The sequence below is a fragment of the Electrona antarctica genome (assembly GCF_951216825.1).
Source record: "Electrona antarctica genome assembly, chromosome: 14".
Taxonomy (NCBI): domain Eukaryota; kingdom Metazoa; phylum Chordata; class Actinopteri; order Myctophiformes; family Myctophidae; genus Electrona; species Electrona antarctica.
This window is the reverse complement of record NC_136795.1, coordinates 43,852,814-43,874,179: the sequence shown is the minus strand read 5'-3', so window position 1 is coordinate 43,874,179 and position 21,366 is coordinate 43,852,814. Positions and strand designations below refer to the sequence as shown.

Genomic DNA, 21,366 nt, shown 5'->3' with positions numbered 1-21,366 from the left:
CCCCCCCCCCACCCTGATAAGCACTTGGAATTGTAGGAGTTGAGCTGACGACGTATATCGGCTTTTTTCGGTTGAGAGCCACTGAGTTAGCAGTTCAAAGGTGCAAAATCAACAGTCAACATGGCAACATCCCATTGTAAGAGAAAGGACTTAAAATCTGAACCCGCCCCAATGGACTACAGATCCCATGGCGACCCTTCACGCAGTGGAGAGTCTTTTTCAATGTCCCCTCTGTAGTAATTAAAGGACTTCAAATCCGAATCGGCCAAATGAACTACAAATCCCATGGTGACCCTTCACGCAGTGGAGAGTCTTTTTCAATGTCCCCTCTGTAGTAATTAAAGGACTTCAAATCCGAATCGGCCAAATGAACTACAAATCCCATGGTGACCCTTCACGCAGTGGAGAGTCTTTTTCAATGTCCCCTCTGTAGTAAAAAAAGGACTTCAAATCCGAATCGGCCAAATGAACTACAAATCCCATGGTGACCCTTCACGCAGTGGAGAGTCTTTTTCAATGTCCCCTCTGTAGTAATCAAAGGACTTCAAATCCGAATCGGCCAACGGACTACAAATCCCAGAGTGACCTATAAACATCATCGCCTTGGATGACCAACCTGAGATAACCGTTGCCTGAGCAAATGGACTACAAATATGTCATCGATAGCCGGACTATAAATGGACCAAGTTATCTCTCCAATCATCACAGCCGGTCCTTTTTGAATAGTATCGTAATGAATCGTAAAGCTGACACATTGTGATTTTGACATAACGACAAAAACAAACTATTATTTTTTAAGTATTTTTTTTATACTGGGTGTGTCATCACCAAGCTGTGTATTGTAATGCAAGAGATGTTTCTTATTCTGTATCTTTGTGTGTGTGTGCGTGTGCGTGCGTGCGTGCGGGTGTGTGTGTCACGTGCATGTGTGGGTGCTTACGGGTGGCTGTGATGTGATGAAGGGAATGAGAAAGAGAGAGGGCGTTAGGAGAAAAAGGCACTGTTGGAGTATTGGAGGAACAGTATTCTATGCTAAAAATGTACTTAATATGCATCCTAGATTTCACATGACTGATGAGCGAGCGTGCGTGCGTGCGTGCGTGCGTGCGTGCGTGTTAATGGAAGGATGCCAAAGACCGGCACAACACATTTTCAGATGGGTCTGCGGCCAAATACATTATTATTATTATTATTATTATTATTATTATTATTATTATTATTATTATTATTATTATTATTACCCTTATTATTAATATTATTATTAATAATAATTTGAATAGTAATATTAATATTATTTTGGGGGGTCCTTGACATGAAAAGGTTTGAGAAGCACAGCCATGGCATAGAGTAGACAGCCATACCATTGCACCAGAACAGGACTGTATAGTACCATGTATGAGGTGTAGGATCATTTACTGCAGTGGTTCTCAAAGTGGCATCCGGGGACCCCCAGGGGTCTTTGAGGTGGTTCCAGGGGGTCCCCCACTCTGCAGCTAAATAGTTTGGAACCAAATGGACCCCTAATGGGTCCATTTGGTTCCATTTGTACACTGTGAGTTAAATTAACATTGATTTTACAATATAAATTGGGGTCCCAGAGATAAAAATGCCATTAAATGGGGGTCTGTGTAGCCTAATGCACGTCATAACTGGGGGATTCTTGAAATGAAAAGGGTAAGAATCCTCTCTTTTGGGCGGTCCCTGGCATACAGTATTTTTTCAAATGTGGGGTCTCATAACAAGTGTCAATTTGGGGGTCCTTGGCATGAAAAAGTTTGGGAACCACTGACTGAGTGTACCATGCAGGACCGTAGACCGCTATCGGACCAGAACTGCATAGGCAGAACCATGTGTCCACATGACCATATGCACGGACACACAGATCTGACGGACCATGTGTCAACACATGGACACACAGATCTGACGGACCATGTGTCAACACATGGACACACAGATCTGACGGACCATGTGTCAACACATGGACACACAGATCTGACGCACCATGTGTCAACACACGGACACACAGATCTGACGGACCATGTGTCAACACATGGACAAACAGATCTGACGGACCATGTGTCAACACATGGACACACAGATCTGACGGACCATGTGTCAACACATGGACACACAGATCTGACGGACCATGTGTCAACACATGGACACACAGATCTGACGGACCATGTGTCAACACATGGACACACAGATCTGATGGACCATGTGTCAACACATGGACACACAGATCTGACGGACCATGTGTCAACACATGGACACAGATCTGACGGACCATGTGTCAACACATGGACACAGATCTGACGGACCATGTGTCAACACACAGACACACAGATCAGATGGACCATGTGTCAGCACAGATCTGACGGATCACACAGATCTGACGGATGTCCCTGAACTTCAAGTCACTTTGTTGCTACTCTGATCAGCAGTGGTAGAAAGCAACTTAAGTACTGTACTTAAGTACAATTTCTAGGTATTTCTACTTTCCAATTTCCAGTACTTTTTTTTTTACTTTGCTACTCCACTACATCTCAGATCCAAATATTGTGCTTTTACTTTTACTCCACTATACATTTTATTTGAAAACTTTGGTTACTATAGTTACTTTGTTTACTATTTGTTATAGTATTTTTCATATGATATATAACCACTTCATTCCGGCCATTTGAAAATAGCCACTCTACCAGACGCATTGTGAGCTTGTAGATCTGCTATTTTCAAATGATTTGTATACATTTTGAAATGGGACATTATTCTGCGTAATGAGTATAGTTTTACTTTCGGTCCTTTAAGTATACATTTTGATGCCAATACTCAAGTGCAGTATTGGTACGTTTTCTTAACCCATTCAGGACTGGAACCCCTTTTGGGCATTATGTTATACTATAGCTGTTGAAAAATAGCAGATCTACAAGCTCATATCGCGGAACCAAGTGCCGCGCTACGAGCTTGTAGATCGTGACAATGTGGCACAAATCTTTGAATATTCTTTCAGAGGGTTTTTAACTCAAATCTTTGCTTCTAAGGGGGGGGGGTCTCTGGAACCACATATTTTCAGATGGGGGTCTGCGGCCAAATTCAGATAATTCCGGGGGTCCTTGACATGAAAAAGGTACCACATGACATAGAAACAGAGGTTTTTCAGATTCAGAAGACTATTTTTTTTAGAATCGTTCTCAGTCCCAAAATGTGTGAAAATGTGTGTACTTTTTCCCCCACTGCTGATCAGCAGCGTACCGTGCCGTGAGACAGCAGGTGGACGCTGCATGCGCGTTGTTTGCACTCTCAGAGAGTTATTGGATTAGAAACGGAGGATTTTTGCTGTGTACAATCAAAAGAGGGGTTTATTTTCCACTATATAAATGAGAGTTATACGTCTTCTCTTAGTTGACAGATTCAGCCACAAAGCTGTCAATATTCCTACAACAACCCTCCATCCATCTGAGCTGGTGACGGAGAAGAGGCGAGGAGAAAGTGTAGAATAAAACTGAAGAGGGGAGATGCTATTTAGAATAAAACAAATTATGCATTTTTACAGAGCAAATTTCAGTTTTAAAAGATGTTTCTTTTTTTTAAATAAACGAAACAAACCACATGCAGTGTCCTGTGTTTGGTGTTCGTTTGATTAACTGAAATGTGGTTCACTTGGAAACATTAGAGATGTTTGTGTTAGAGATCTATCATAACATGTGTTGGCCACGCACTGTATGTGCCGAACAATCTGTATGTACACTAGACTACATGTTGCGTTCAGTGTTGCTTTTGGCGGCACATTTTGATTTTAGTTTTAGTCATCGTCTCTTTCATTTAGTTTTAGTCACATTTCAGTCACCTGGAATGTTTTAGTGTTGAGACTAAATATCATAAGATTTTAGTCGACTAAATCTACAGTTGATTTAGTCGACTAAATCTACAGTTGATTTAGTCGACTGTAGATTTAAGTGTATTTTGGCGGGCCTTGATGCCATAATGACTGATTTTACACTTGCTGAAAATAGCCGATCTACAAGCTCACAACGCATCGCGCTGCGACACACTGTGAGCTTGTAGATCTGCTATTTTCAGCATGCAACCAAGTGTAAAATGACTTATACTGGATCTCTTGTCCACTAGTAGGCCTAGTCCCATCCTAAAATTTAGTTTATTAAGTTAATTAAGTTTAGTTTGTATTTGTTGACAACATTGTCACTATAGGCCTATTTAGTCTTGGTTTTAGTCATAGCTTAGTTTTCATTTAGTTTCCATGTAGTTTTCATCAGTGAAAAAAGGTAGTCGACGAACATTTTTTTGTCATAGTTTTAGTCGACGAAAACAACACTAGTTGTGTTGTAGGGCAGGCTACTGTGGATGTCCTGTTGGGTTACACAGTCTCAGAGTTGTCAAAGTCTTCTTGGCCCCTCTTCATTCATAACATGATACAACAGCGCCCTCCTGTGTCTGAAGTGCAACACTATCCTATATTGAGAGCATGATTGAGATACAGAAGTGGCAAGAAAGAAAGAAAGAAATACTGTACTATTCGCCCAGGGGGGGTTAGCAACCTTTTGACATGAAGTGCAATGTTTTAATTTTCTTATAGACATAAGTTCAATGATGAGTTATGACACCACATCAAAATTAAATATGATTGTCGATGGGCTATAGCCTACATAACAACCTTTATTTTTTTATTTTTTTGTCTCTTTTTTATTTTTTTGAAATGTGTTCTTTCACATCAGGATGTAATGATCATTAGACTAGCATCTAAGCCAAGTAACTCCTACCTAGACCACACATGGACAACTGGCGGCCCGGGGGCCACATGCGCCCCCCCCACCATCTCCTACCTAGACCACACATGGACAACTGGCGGCCCGGGGGCCACATGCGGCCCCCCCACCATCTCCTACCTAGACCACACATGGACAACTGGCGGCCCGGGGGCCACATGCGGCCCCCCCACCATCTCCTACCTAGACCACACATGGGCAACTGGTGCTCGCAGGTTATCACAATATATTATTGATTTCAGTTACAATTTCAAACATGCAAACATGACCCGCTTGAATTACTTCAGTCTAAATTAGTAGCTGAATAACTATAGGATTAAAAATAATGTTAGTCTGTTTTATGTATAATTATAAAGTATTTATTAGTTCTTCAGGATTTCATTTCAAATATAGCAAAAAATAGCTGATCTACAAACTCAAAACGCGTCGCAGAGTTTGTAGATCAGCTATTTTTTGCTACGACACTATGCAATGTGGCCCTCTGGAGTGAGTGTGTAAAATATAGTTGCCTGGACTCCCTGTCAGAGTTATCCATTTATTGATGTACTGTAGAATTATGTGCAGGATGTCATTTGTATATGTGAGGGGACTTCATTTAACGGACTAAACCTTTTTTTTCCAATGATGGCACCTGTGCCTATAAGGTTGCCTATACCCCTGCATAGCCTATATGTAAAAGAAGTGTGTTATATTATGACAATAAGGAAGGGGCGGCTGTGGCTCAGGAGGTAAAGCAGGTCGTCCAATGATCCCTGGGTCGACGGTTAGAATCCCGGCTCCTCCTGTCCACATGTCGAAGTGTCCTTGGGCAAGAAAGACACTGAAACCCACCTTGCCTCCCAGTGGCTGCCACCATTGGTGTGTAAATGTGGGAAGTGAGGACGCTGGCGTTGACTGTTCACCGCTTCACCTCCCAATGTATGAATGAATGGAACATTGTAAAGCGCTTTGAGTAAGCACGTAGTGCATAGAAAAGCGCTATAAAAATGCAATCCATTAAGGAAGGAGAAATTCCTTTGTCAAAAAAGTAAAGGAACCATGAACAGATAAGTATACGTAATTGTCAGTCCTCTGACTCCTGAGTGAAGTCTAATGAGTGTGGCCACTTCAGTCTAGCTCACTATAAAAAAAATGAACTTGTGACAGACACCATGAGAAAACAAAGGTCAGGTGGATTATCTATTGCACATTAACTTCATTATCTGCAGAGAGGCAAATACAGGCCCCATAAAACTCGGTCTTATAAACACATTAAGCACATTTAACAACAATATCATATAAACACTGATATAAGATGATAAACATAATGTTTTGAAACATGATGAATGTGAAAAAAAAGATATAGGCCTATATTTGTATTATGTGTAGGCCTATATAATACACCATACAAGACCTAGTGTATGTTGTATTCGTTATTTTCACTAGCTTTATACGTTTCTGGGAAAAAAAAATTTTTTTCACCTATAATGGTATAAGGGTTTTGTTTTCAATTTTAATGTTTTCATTATGTGTCTTCAGAGACTTTAATTGTAATGTTGGTCACTTTTGATTGTTTTGGATTACTAACTTCACCACATATTAGAAGATGCAACAGTTAGACACTACTACTACTACTACTATGAGAATGCTACTGTATATTGTTGCTTGCGTAAGCTGTGGGTGTTGTAAAACAACCTGATGATGACATGTCGATCGAGGGAAACGATGATGTAATTTACAACCCACACTGGGAAAGCTCAGGGAAGGTGAGAGAGATAGAAAGTGAATGAGGGGGAGAAGGAGACGCCGGATGTGTTTTGACAACACGTTCGAAAACCATCAACGTCTAACATGCCTATGCCATGAAACCGGTCTAGCCTGTCTGAAGACAAATGTGTGTCACAGACATGAAAGAGATAGGAGGAAACCGAAATAGCAGGTAGAGAGGAGGGAGGCTACTATGGTATGTCTGAGGCGACTGAGGCTCAGGGTTAGAGTGTCTGGATGGGAACCTTGCGGTTCTTTTTTTTTTTTTTTATCCCACGATTTTGTAACCCATTTTTCACCCCTGTGTCAATTATCTAACACACAATTATCTACACACCCTCCACCAACCTGGGGGGGGGGGGGGGGGGGGGGGGGCAGGGGGAGGCAGTTTAGAGACCAGGATTACTGCATGTTTTTTGTGTGGGTACCTATACCCTAGGGGACACGGGGAGAACATGCAAACTCCACACAGAAAGGCCCTTTCGCCAACTCCACCTTGGGTATGGGGGAAGGCATAGTTTAACTGAGGTTAGGTTTCTGGTGGAAGGAATTCAGTGTTTTGTACCATACAATTGTATGTAGTACAAAACAAAGAATCAAGGTTCAAGGTACAAGCGTATAGCCCTTATGCCCATGTCGCCGCAGAGCAGCGCCACATACATCTTTCTTGCAACATCAAACGACCTTCTTGAAGTGGCAAGCAAATGTGTTGCTTGCCAGCGAATGTTTGCTTTCGCCATCTTTGTTCAAGAGTCTGGGCAATTATGTGTTAGTTCCTTTCATGCCAGTGTTCATTTTTGGTAAATAGTTTAAGTAGCCTAGGTAGGCCTAAAGTGCAATGGTGTGTTCAAAGACTGAGTTTAAATCAAAATTTGCTAATAAAAGTAACACTAAGCCTACATGTTGCTAAAATACTTTTAGTTTTTTAGTTTTAGCTTTAATAAAAGTTTCTAGTCAATGAGGCTAAATCTTTTCACCTCTGTGGTTACTGGAGGTCAGATGTTTAAGGCGTGATCACCTTTGAAGGGATTAAGTAGGCTATGTTGCAACTACAGCCCTTAATGGGTATTGATGGTCTAATTTTTGTATCTAAATTGTCCTTCTTCAGGCAAGATATTATTGGAAGAATAAGTTGCTGTAACACACTGGTCGCGATCCCTTTATTTTTTGTGTCCTAGATTTAGTTTCTAATTATAATATTTCAAAGGATTAACAAAAACATTCCCCCCCCCCCCCTCGCCCACTGGCCATATATGGAGCGTGTCTTGAGTGAATATGAAGTCAGAATGATGTCAGAAGTCGGTGGGACGAACCCGTATTTAGTCATGCCCAAATATGGAGTCTGGCCCGGGAAGAGGCCTTGTGATGTCAACTGTGTCCCCTTCCCTTGTATGCCCATATATTGAGTTATTTGTTAGGCTCCAAATATGGAGTCTGGCCCCTGCAGAGGCCTTTTGTGGCGATATCGAGTCTGGCCGACTCGACATATATGGGCTTAACTGCGACAGCAGGTCGCATTTACTATGTCACGATGACCTGGGCACCATGGTGGCTGATGTCATGTGATGTCACGATGACCTGGGGGGCTTGCCTGCCCTGCGGTGACCAACCAACCAACACACACACTGACGGGAAATGCTCGATTCCATAGTTAACTGCGACCTGCGGTCCCAATAACTTATTTTATGAATTCAAAATAAATAAATAGTGAAAATAGTCAATCTACAAGCTCACAACGCGTCACAATGTGAGCTGTTGTGAGTTTGTAGATCGGCTATTTTCACTTGTTTGGTCCCAGTGAGACATTACATTTCTCTTTTGGGTCTCAAGCTAATAGTTTGGGCACCAGTGCTGTAGCCGCTGGCTACAGTGTAGCCCAGGGGTTCTCAACGTTTTTGGCCGGGGACCCCCGGAAATGCTTTGGCAATGTCTCGGGACCCCCGCCCCGCCCCCTCCCGACCCCCAATATAAATTGACTGCTACAATAACCTTAACCCATTTTGGGCGGGAACCCCTTTTGGTGTTTTAAGCATTATGTTATAATTTAGCTAATGAAAAATAGCAGATCTACAAGCCCATAGCGCGCCACCGAGTGGCGCGCTACGAGCTTGTAGGTCTGCTAAAAAAAATCTTTTTTATTTTTATTTTTTGAAAATAATTTGGGGACCCCCTAAAATAATTTGGCGACCCCCCGAGGGGTCGCGACCCACGGGTTGAGAACCCCTGGTGTAGCCTATAGTCATGACAGTTTCTCTGCGTCAATCAAACCACAGGCAGACAGACAGACCTGACCAACACTTCCTCTCCTCTCAAGTGGAAACTGAACTGTGGTCCAGACCATACACAGATCTGACATGCATGTCAATGTCATGTGGTCTGGCCTTCCACATGCTGCACTATAGTAGTTTCTATACTATATACGTTTCTTCAGAAGAGGAAAGTCGAAATCAAAATGGAAGTGGTGGTGACCCATCAATAACATGTTTTAACCTGCATGCGTCAGAAATCTGGCTATAGTTTAGGAATTAATTCAAATTCACAAAATCTGATTGATCCGATTTTTGAGGGGGGCGCTAGCCCCTCCAATGCGCAGCTTTCTGGGTTTGTGTAAACACAAACATCGACGATAAAAGTGAAGACGGAAAAGTGAGGCCGCACATTTTGATTGGCCAGAATGAGATGATGTATGATGATAAGAGCGCCCCTCACTTCATACGGGTCATGTGATTTTATTATTGTATTATTATTGTTGTTATTATTAAAGTGGCACTATGCAACTTCTTTTATGAATAAAATGAAATTTGTACCTATAATGTATACAATTGGTGTGGTCGTATTTGATCTCCCTGGTCTATAGACATTTAGATCGTGTCAAAGGTCATGTCTCACCTAGACCAGTGGTTCCCAGCGTTGGGTCCAGGGACCCCCAGGGGTCCTTGAGAGAGTTCCAGGGGGTCCCCTGCAGCCAAATGATAGTTTGGAACCAAATGGACACTTATGGGTCTGTAACTCTGAGAGTGTACAGATGGAAACTCTCTTGTACTCTTGTACACTCTCAGAGTTAAATTAACATTGATTTTACAATATAAATTGGGGTCTCAGTCAGAGATTGAAATGCCATTAAATGGGGGTCCGTAGCCTGTTTGGATATCAAACTGGGGGTCATTGGAATGAAAATGGTTGAAAATCCCTACTAGAGCTGTACAAATCTTCTCTTACGGGGTCCTTGGCATATATTTTCAATTGTGGGTCCAAAACTCTTCTCTCATGGGGGTCCCTGGCATGTATTTTCAAATGGGGGTCCCCAGGCTAATGAGTGTAATTTTTTGGGGGTCCTTGACCACTGCGCTAAGGGAGCCTGCTCAGCACTTGCACTGGTGCACACCAGGTTCCAATGCAGGGGAGAAGAGGAAAGTTACATAAATTGCAGCTTTAAACAATAAAGGGTGTGTGATCCACGGAAAATTTTTTATTAAGTAAACAATTCAATTATGTAATCTATCAATATTCATTTGTTAGATGTTTGATTGTTTCAACTATAGGACAAATCAAATTGTCATGTAAATGTAATTACAAATAAAGCCTATTTTTCTGGCCTATATTGTTCTAAATCTGGGTAATTCATTCATTATGTTTTTAATCTGGCACTGGCAGGCCTATACTCCAGGATGGAGTATGGAGCATTGGAGCTCTACAGGGTGAAATGAATGAGGGGGCAGTTGAAAATGGGGATATACTAAAACAATATAAGCATAAGCCTATATTGAGGGGGCAGAATGTGACTGCTGAGCCACCAGGACATATATATATTCTTGTGCACCTGAATTCATGCAGTACTGTAGGCCTATACATTTATGTCCACAATCTGTTTTGCAAAATTATTGATTGCTATAGGGTATAGGGCATTTGGGTTACAGCAAGAAAGAAAGAAAGAAAGAAAGAAGTTTAGAATCAGTTTACTTTTCTCCTTTAGCCTACTCCCGCCTGTACTTAGTAAATTAGATGTTCCAGAATGTATGTGATTAATTATTATTAAATCATATACACAGCTGCATTCAATTATCAAAAATATGGCACAGTGATTCATTGTAGGACCTGCCGTGTGCATATGGGCTATATGGCTTAGTAGATTAGACTAAATGATTAATTAAATATAGGCTACTCTTATATTTTATCTGCACCAAATTAATTAACCACATCTATTCATATTTGGAAATACCTGAAAGTCTGAATTGTTGTGAATGTATTTAAGCAGATTAGGCTTGTCTTTGATTTACTTGTTATTTTGTACATTATAATGAATTAGCCATTGGTTTCACGCTTCCATCCATCCAGATCCACGCGCACTTTCTTACCTGTGGCAGCAGCGGGGCTTCCCCATGCTATTTCACTTTTCAACTCGCTTTGTTTTCCCCAATTCCCCGGCTATTTAAACTGGACTTTACAGGTGAGAATGGCACACAACAAATCAGCAGCACTCCACCGAACAAGAGCTTCTTTGCAACTCTTCATACCTTCGCCAGAACAACGAACTGCTGATTTTATATTGAACAAAAAAGGGACTATTAACACATTTCTACACCGGTATAACAGCCTACAACAGCATTTGGTAAAACAGCGACCCTCTCGTCTCCGTGGTCATTTAGAGCTATTGAAGTTTAACAAAATAAAATGAATAAGCCTGTTATGATGATGAAGATGATGATGACGATGATGATGCTCGTGGCCGTGGTCGAGGCCGAGAGCGCGTGCATGTGGCTGAGGAAGCAGAAGGACCACACTGGGTCCCAAAGCTCCAAGTTCCAGGAGTATAACAACTACACTATCTCCATGCTCAGGAAGATGCAGGTAAGGTTACTTTACACTTTATTTCAATATTATTTAAAGGCTTAATTTTGCATTTGAGTTTTATGCATTTAACTATAAGTTTAGTGGTGTAAAAAGCATTATTATTATTATTATTATTATTATTTTTTAATTAGGCCTAAAACTATCATATCAAAACGCATTTCGTAAGTTTTAAAATGTATACAAATCTTTTTGAAAATAGCAGATCGACAAGCTCGATGCATTGTGAGCTTGTAGATCGGCTGTTTTGTAATAGGGCTGAATGTTTAGTGTATGTTTTATAATAATAATCAAAATCTACAAAGTAACTCAAGTTTTCAAATAATTATGGAGTAAATGTACAATATTTGCCGCTGCGGGATGTAGTGGAATACCTATAGTAAAAGTACTGACAATTGGAAATACTCCAGTAAAGAAATACCTCAACATTTTACTTAAGTACAGTAGCCTACTTGACTAAATGATTATACTTTATATTGTTTCAATCCAAAATCTGAGTCATGATATGAAACATTAAAATACAATCTCTCTCTCTCTCTCTCTCTCTCTCTCTCTCTCTCTCTCTCTCTCCTCTCTCTCTCTCTCTCTCTCTCTCCCTCTCCATCTCCCTCTCTCTCTCTCTCTCTCTCTCTCTCTCTCTCTCTCTCTCTCTCTCTCTCTCTCTCTCTCTCTCTCTCTCTCTCTCTCTCTCTCCTCCAGGGTAACAACACTAACAGCTCTGCAGGTGAACTGCTGCACTTCCCTCATAAACAGTACGACCACGCCTCCAAGCTCATGACGGTAGGCCTATTACATCATTTCTGGACATTGACACTAAGATGAATATTGTCCTTATTGTTGCATTGTTATTATTATTTATAGTAGTAGTATAGAGGCAAAGAGACAACCAGGTGCGCACGTATGAGTCAATCATTTTAACCCATTTTAGACCTGACACTAGATTCTACAAAATGTCTTCTGTAAAAACCTGTTTCTGTGTCAGTGGTGCTCAAACTATGTCATGTATTTGGCTGCGAACGCTCATCTGAAAATATGTAGTTCCAGTTCTGAAAGAATATATTCGAAGATTTGCGCCACATTTTCACGATTTAAAAAAATAGCAGATCTACAAGCTCATAGTGCGGCAGTCGGTTCCGCGCTGTGACCTGGTGGATCTGCTAATTTTCAATATACCTAGAGTATTAACATAATGCTTTAAAAACACCAAAAGGGGTTCCAAAACATGGATGGTGCAGTAAGGCACTTTGATCTAATCTCTAATGCATCTCCCTCTTCCTCTTCCTCTTCCTCTTCCTCTTCCTCTCTCTCTCTCTCTCTCTCTCTCTCTCTCTCTCACTCTCTCTCTCTCTCTCCCCCTCAGGCCGATGAGAAGCTGGCGTTCCTCGTGGACACCCTGGACAAGGTGTCCCGCGTGTTCGACAGCGAGAGCCTCAACAACACCGACTGGCACCAGAGGGACGTGGACATGTTCAACAACGAGCTGTTCCGTCAGATCACCGAACTGCGGCACTGTGTACGTATACAAAACTGTGTGTGTGTGTGTGTGTGTGTGTGTGTGTGTGTGAGTGCACACTGTGCACTGTGCAGGAGGAGGGAGCGAGAGTGAGGTGCTAATTTGTTCTTCTGATATCCATTTCAGGTGAAGATAATGGGCGTGGCTCCATCTCACTCTGTCACCAAACTGACACACAAGACCAAACTCCACTTCAAGGCCCTGGAGAGAACCCTGAAAGACAAGGTCAGCTTGGCATCTTTGAAACCTGTTCTGTCTGTCTGTTGAATACTTTGAAAGACACAAAACATTATCTCTGCATGGGTCCCCTTGCACAAACCATTTTCACATGTGGGTCCTCGGGCCAAATATATATCACTTTGGGGTGGTCCTTGGCGCGGAAAGGTTTGAGAACGTCTGATAGATATAGATGTTATTTGTAGAATGGGCCACCCTCAGGTGTTCATAGAGACTTTTACCAAACTAGACAGAGTGTTGTGATTAACTTAAAGTTAAATGTGTCTCTCTGTCTGTCTGTCTGTCATTGCAGGACTACAGCGCTAGCGTCTGGGAGGACGTGAGAGTCACCCTCCTCACCCACCTCCGGAGACTGGACCTGTTCGCTGCAAAAATCTGATCTGACACACCACACAGACAGTGTGTGTGTGCGTGCACGTGCGTGTGCGTGTGTGTGTGTGTGTGAGAGAGAGAGAGAGATATTAACAGTATTTATTTATGGTTTTGGTCAATTGTTGCCTTATTTTTTCATACAACAGAGCTTTATATTTATTAATATTTATATTTATTTATTATGTATATTTATTCTGGATTCCTATTCATTTTCTTATTTGTACTGCCTTTATAAAATAAACTGTGCAACTCATTGAGCTGTGTGTCTGCGTGGCTCTCTTTCAATTAAGGGAAGATGTCCGAGTCTCTTTCAAAGAGAATTTTGAAATGTTGATTCATTTGTCACTGTTGAGTGGAAGGAACGAGAGGGAGAAAAATAACCTGTGCTTCAATGGATCTAACGTGGAACTTCATTATAGTCACAAGCTCTTGTAAAAATACTTTTCATTGGTTATAATACCCAACCCACACACATACTTACTTTAATAACCCTTTTCAACATAGTGTTCCTATTTTGGGCATAATCATTAAAGGCAAAACCTTTCATAAATTGTTGAAATGAAATGAAATTAAATGAAATCTATATTTACCCAGGGTATCTGGGCTAAGCTCAAGAACTTGTTTCCAGCCAGGCCCTGCTCATAGAACACATTTCATCGTAGTGGTTGATGCCTTGTTCAAGGGCATTTCAGCGGTGGTAATTTTAACGTGTCGGACGGCTGGTTCGAACTTGGAACCTTCCGGTATCTAGACCGCGCCGCTATCCGTTCGGCCACCGCTGCCACAAATGTTAAATTGTCTCTCCCCAAAACACAAGAGAATAGCAAATAGGCAGGCAGGCAGGCAGGCAGGCAGGCAGGCAGGCAGGCAGGCAGGCAGGCTACTGTACATTTGTGCATCTACTGTAACTACACCACCCTGCTGCTTTCACTTACACTTTAACACAGTTGTGTGTTCAATGAGTTGAATTCACCATGGTTAAAATGGAGTTTTTATGGGAAGGGAACGTGTCTGATACAATTTATATCAACTATCTACAATTCTAAATACTGAAAAACCTGGATTTGTAGATTAAAATGAACACAAACATGTTTGAAAGTGAAATATATCCTCTCTGGAAGCATAGGTTTACATCAGTGACCAATACAGCCCAGGAGAGGGCGCTAGTATTCCACACAAAAACACACGTACCGTTTCGTATAGCCTTTTGAAGTTTGACCCAGCAGAGTTTCCGTTACGACCTTAGCAAACAGGAAGCAGCATGATGCAGCAGAAGAACCAGCTATATGAGCAGAGCGTGTTATCATAGTTCACACACACACACACACACACAGTGGTGAGTTATTATTATTAATTATTATTCATCATTAATAAACATACATTCACATGTGTCTCAGTGAACGAAAGCTAAAGCGGGGGAAACAGAGCACACGGGTTGCACGCCCCCGGCCGGGGACACGAACATAATGTTGAGGGATGATAGTGCTGTTGTTATATTAAATATTATTTCGTTTTGTTTGAGATTCAAGGACAGCATTATTCTAGCATAGCCTGAGATTCAGACTCTCCTGTAGATAGCATTTGATCGATTTTTGACATTTTCAATCTACTCCTATCATGTCCTCTTCCCCCTGTGGACCTTGGAGTGACACTTACAACTCCAGCTTCGAACATGTACACATGCAAAAGACGCCTTATACTCTAATGCTGCCCACATGTTAGAGAGGCTACCAGTGACTCGTAATACATTATTGATTTAATCCCCAGGTAGAGCTAAAGTTGCAAACGTGCCATTAGTTTGTATTTATCATTTATGTATTGGCGTTTCAGAATGAATGCACTCTGAGTGGATGGATGGATGGATGGATGGATGTCGCACGGGACTGTGCACTGTGCACTGTGTGCAGCAGGCCAGCAGCCTTCACAGATCCCACTTATGATGAATATTATTTAGTGATTACTGATTAGAACGATGGAGACACAATTCCTGCCTGCTATTACATAGGTATTTTCAATCAGCAATACACCAAAAGTAATGTTTCCCAACAGCACCACCTTTTGGTGCAGTTTGGGAAAGCAGGAAAGCTTTTCTGTATGTAGGCCTGTGGTTCCCAAACCTTTTCATGTCATTTGAAAATATATGCCAGGGACTCCCATAAGAGAAGAGTTTTACAGCTCTAGCAGTGATTCTCAACCTGTTTAATTTCAAGGACCCCCATGCATATTAGTCTACAGACCCCCATTCAATGGCATTTCTATCTCTGGGACCCCCAATTTATATTGTAAAATCAATGTTAATTTAACTCTGAGAGTACAAATGGAACCAAATGGACCGGTTAGAGTCCATTTACTTCCATTTGTACACTCTGAGTTTCATTACATTTGGTTACAAACTATCATTTAGCTGGGGACCCCCTGGAACTCCCTCAAGGACCCCTGGGGGTCCCCGAACCCCACTTTGGGAACCACTGCCATAGGCTGTGCCCCTCAAACTAATGATATTTGAACTGGGTTCATATTTAATGTTGTATACTCAAAATGTTTTTCAAATAATTGTGGAAAGATCAGATCTACACGCTCACAAGTCACAATATGTCCCGTTGTGAGCTTGTAGAGCTGCTATTTGTACTATTTCTGAAAATGTTTCACAATGCATGAACCTTTCTCAACATTATGCAAGAATGATTATCTCAAACAATGGAATCATTGTGACAGGTGTGATGTGACCATATATGGATATAGCTGCTGTATCTGTCTGTCTTTGTCGGTTTGTCCCTTTAACCCATTTTGGGCGGGAACCCCTTTTGGTGTTTTAAAGCATTATGTTATACTTTAGCTATTGACAAATAGCAGATCTACAAGTTCATAGTGCGGCACTCGGTGCCACACTATGAACTTGTAGGTCTGCTATTTTTGAAAAATCGTGAAAATGTGCCTCAAATCTTTGAAGATATTTTTTTAATTTCGACCTCGGCCTAAATAAATGGGTTAATGCCCATATGTGGAGATCCCTGATGTCATCCATATAATAATAGGGTTATACAGGGGGATGTATATTAAGTGGTATGCCCATATATGGCAATATTGTTCGGATTGGTGGTTATAACTTCTGTACATTTGGATCGATTTCCATACATGCCTGTGATACATACACACGACACATTTTAAGATGATCGGTCAGGCGGCTCTCTCGAGATGCGTGAATGTCTGAATGACAGATACGTATACACTAACATGCACGTAGAGAGATTTGTGTAATTATACTTGGATGGATTCTGTGTCAGACTGCCATTAATCGTATACTATAATCATGAATACTGAAGTAAGACCTACCCTTCAGAAATCAATAAATGGACATTACCTTGCCGTAATTGCAACGTGACTATGGATGAGATTTCTGTCACTCTTAAATTAAATCCTTCTCTTTTGCCCTTTTTTAGATTTGAGTGTATATGTCTGCCTGGGAGCCCTGTCGACAAGTGGCCGGGCTGCGTCGTCTCTTCCCGCCGGCCAGACAGCATTTCCTCCAGGCGCGACCTCTGCACCGGACAGCCAATCATGGCAGACCCGAGGCCGCGGGCGACGAGCTGCCACAGGAGGAGAGGAGGGAGGCTGACGGCGAGGAGGAGGCGCCGGCGGCGTCCATACCAGGTAGCTACAGGCTGCTGTACAACCCCCCGTCCTACCCTCGTGTCACCCGACCGCCACGCAGGAGGGAGAGGGGAGTGGACGACGAGCGCTGTTCGACGTCCACCCTGGCCGCTGCCGCAGTTGCCTTCAGGCAGCAGAGCAACCGCTACAGCGTGAGCTCCTCGCGGTGGCTGTCCAGCACCAAAAACACCCTGGTGGACCTGGCCTTCGGCAAAGCCTCCGAGGACGAGCCGCCGCGGGCGCCGCTGTCGTCGCCGTCGTCGTCCTCCCGTGACACTGCGCAGACGTCAGGCCTGGAAGGCACGTGGCCTGACCCACGTGCCTTCCAGCGGTGCCGGCCGGAGTACTACGCCTCGGTGGCGCTCGACCTGAGCCAACGCCCCCGCCCCACCGCCGTCGACGCCAACGAGGCCTTCCTCCTTGTCACCCTCCTGAAGGGCAGCATGGGCGCTGCCACGGTCACCGAGCTCCTCGGGCAGCTCGGCAGCCTGCACGCCGACCAGACGCCCCTGGTGCGGGGCGACACGCGCTTCATCATGCTCCTCCGCTACGCCGTGGAGAACCTGCAGCGCTTCACGGACGCCCAGCTGCTGCAGGTGCTGCGGGCGTTCGTGTGGCTGGGGCTGCCTTCGGGGCACAGCATGCTGGGGCTCTACGAGGCGGAGCTGAGCTCCCGGGCCGAGGGCATGGACCTCCGTCAGCTGCTGTTGGCCGCCGACCTGTGGTGCTGCCTGAGGAGACAGGCGCCCGAGTTCCTCAAGAGCCTTTACGTCTCGGTCGGCTTGCACCTGGGACAGGTCGGCATCCCCGAGCTGATCCAGTTACTGTACGTCATAGGAGAAGGTAGGCAGTGCCCGGCGGACTTGGTCCTTCCCGTAGAGCAGCTCCTGATGCAGCACCTTTACGCGTTGCAGCCGGAGGAGGTTGGCATCGTGTGCCTGTCGCTCTTCAAGTCCCAGACGTCGCTCTCTGACGCCGCGGTGTACTGCCTGGTGGACAAGGCCCGTTCTGTGGTGGTGGACATGAGTGACTTTGCCATGGTCAATGTGATGAAACTGCTGCGTTTCAGCTGGCTCGACCACAGGCCGTGGCTAAAGGCCATGGCGCGGGAAGTGCCCCGTCGGGCCCCCGACATGAACGTCCAGGGGCTGATGCACGTGGTGCTGGCCTCGTCTGCGCTGCATTACCGCGACGACCGGGTTCTGAACGCCGTGGCCGAGAGGTTGCCCTCGCTGGCATCGCACTGCAGGAGCAAAGACTGTGGGAAACTGCTGTGGGCCTTTGGCACGATGGGAGTCCTCCCCAGCCAACACCCGGCCCTCTACTCCAGCCTCACGCAGGCCATGAGGCAGAGGAAAGCCGAGTTCCAGCGTAACCCACAGCATCTTCTCACTGGACTCCTTGGTCTGGCCTTCGTCTCTGAGCTCCCAGAGGACCTGCTGGCGTTGGCCTTGAGCCCCGAGTTCATCTCCCTAGCGACGCAATGCACAAAGTTTGACCTGAAGAAGGACCTGTTCACTTTGGATGGAACGGTGGGTCTGGAGCTCCCTCACTGGACGGGCCCTCGGCTCAGCCACCAGCTGAGGGAAGAGGTGGCGGCCACGCTGTGGAAATACGCCCAGTCTGACGTGTGTCGGAAGCTGGAGGTCCAAGAGGCGGAATGTGCACTGCAGGATCTCCTGGGAGGCCCGCAGTTTGTGTCCAAACGGATGATCCTCCCGCACACCCGCTCCATCGACCTGGAAGTTCATCTGGACGCCGCCGGACGGCCGCTGCCATTGGAGACCTCGTCCCCGGAGGCGAGTTTCTCGGCCGGTCCTTCCCATCACGGCTGGGAGAAAAGCAACGCGGGCGTTGCGCTCACCGAGGAGCTGCTGACACAGCTGACCAAATCCGGAAACGCCACCCGTCCCGCCGTCCACCGACCCCCTCCTCCTCTTCGCAGGATAGACCCCGTAGAAGGAGGAGGGGCCGCGTTGAGAGTAGGACTGGTGGACTTGGCTGAAGGTGCTTTCCCCAGGATGGTTCACGCCGAAAAACCCGACCGCAGGGATTCCCCGAAAGCGTCCTCGCCGGTCAAGCTAGCCATCCAGGTGTCCAACAGGAGCCATTACTGTTACCTGTTACGCTCGCACCAGCTGATGGGCCTGCATGCGTTGAAGAGGAGGCAGCTGCAGCTGGCCGGCTACAGGCCGGTGGAGCTGCCCCACTGGGAGTGGATGCCCCTCCTGAAGAAGACCCGCGCAGAGAAACTAGCGTACCTGCACTCTAAGGTCTACGGTGGCCCAAAAACATTTATTTCAGAAAACTGGATGGATGAAGAAGATATTTCTTTAAATTTCGAGGTCAGGCCTAAATGGGTTAAAGTGTGATTCTGCAGTTTTACCATATTGGTGTTAACATCTCTCCCCATTGAAATGAATGACGTCTCTATATGATAACTAATTAGGTATGATGATTTTGTTAAGGATCAAACAAACGTGTCGGGGAAAAGGATTAATACGTTCTCTTCTGGTGTCACTATTGAAATGGAAGCACTAGGAATAGTCCAGAGGCTTAGTGCACTTTTTTAGGAGAATAGTGCACTTGCGGATAAAAGCGCCACATTTTGTATGAGGCTTCTTTATGTCATGCTAAAGGATTTTAGCCTAGGAGCCCTTGTCAAATATCTATTTTAAATATCAAATTGCAAGACTATCAATATCAATGAAATATGTGAAATATGTGAAAATCCGCCTAGTATTTTTCAGACTATATACATCATAAAATGATCAGATTACTTCCAAATGTGATAAAGTTGACTTATTTTGACATTATTAAAGTCACAGAACGGAGTAAAGCAAATGTGTTTTGTATTTGTGTTTGTGGTGAGAACAGTAAAGGCTCATTCATAGTCTGGATTTTCGGTGATGAGGTGACCGCCGAACTACAACATGACGTCACGAGCCGCGGTGAAGAGCAAACAACCGCCACCGCCCCAGCCCTTCTCTCTGTTTTTACTCACCACCGCTCAATGTTATTTCAGCTCCGGTGGTCACCTCACCACCGAAAATCCAGACTTATGAATGAGCCTTTAGTAATGAGTGGGAGCACAACTGGTGGGATTCAATCTTAGACCAGCATGGGTACTTGCGCTAGAGATACACAGGCCCCTATCTTGCGTTGGTTACCCTTTATGCCTAAAAAAAAACTACCTACCTACCTCAACACATTGTGACTTGTAGATTGGCTATTATTTTAACTATTAAAATAGTAAAATATGCCTAAAAGGATTAGGCATGAGGGGTAAAGTGGCGTGCAAGATAAGGCCCACCAGGTGTGCTTACCAGATATGGATTTGCTACCATTTCATTGCTCAACATACCAAGTATGTTTTTTTTAATGTTACCGTCATCCAATAAATGTGTCATAACTTCCAGGGTCGTTTCCTCCTAATATTCTTAATGGCTGTAATGCGTTCACAGAGGAGAAGTAATGTTTATTGTTCTTCAATGACAAAACGTCTGGCGTGCAAGCAAATGGTATTCTTGCCCTGTGTGTAAAAGTGACCATTCTAAATTCACACAATGTAGTGTAATGTCTGTGCACATGTATACATGAATTCAGCAGCATATGGGAACCCCTTTTGGTGTTTTAAACATTATGTTATAATTTAGCTATTGAAAAATAGCAGATCTACAAGCTCATAGCGCGCCACCGAGTGGCGCGCTACGAGCTTGTAGGTCTGCCATTTTTGAAAACTCGTGAAAATATTTATTTCAGAAAACTGGAGGATTTAGAAGATTTTTTTTGAAATTTTGAGGTCAGGCCTAAATGGGTTAAATAATGCAACACAAAATGACATTCATGAGTAAGTAAAGATATGCTTCCATGAGCTGGCAGCAGTATATCATTGGGTAATTCTGATTTGTTATATGCAATACAAGGGTCCTCATTGTTATCTCAAACTAGCTCCCTATTCTGAGGCCAACAGTCTCCATGAAACGATCTAGAAGTCCATGCGTCGCAAACAAGACACGTGAGCTTGTAGATCGGCTATTTTTTGGCCAGGTTTTGGTATAGAGGGAAATATTAGCATACCAAGTATAAAGCCCTGCGGTACTCTGATCAATAAAGTAAATAGGGTTTAACCCTTCAAGACTTTAGGTCTAAAAATGTCTTTTAAATCCTGGCTTTGTATCAGTGGTTCTCAAACCTTTTCGTGTCAAGGACCCC

The 21,366-nt window shown here is 43.9% G+C and overlaps 1 protein-coding gene across 1 annotated transcript; it reads left to right on the top strand.

The window, feature by feature from the left end:
- Positions 1-14,705: 14,705 nt before the first annotated feature.
- Positions 14,706-20,428, top strand: fastkd5 (FAST kinase domains 5). Its single transcript, XM_079519373.1, has 2 exons — positions 14,706-14,836; positions 16,941-20,428. The coding sequence occupies exon 2, from the start codon at positions 16,953-16,955 to the stop codon at positions 19,521-19,523; it is 2,571 nt and encodes an 856-aa protein (XP_079375499.1). The 5' UTR covers positions 14,706-14,836; positions 16,941-16,952; the 3' UTR covers positions 19,524-20,428.
- Positions 20,429-21,366: the final 938 nt, after the last annotated feature.

Bases quoted from the DNA above. Each gene is read 5' to 3' on its own strand.
- fastkd5 (XM_079519373.1), top strand. From the start codon at position 16,953: ATGTCTGCCTGGGAGCCCTGTCGACAAGTGGCCGGGCTGCGTCGTCTC.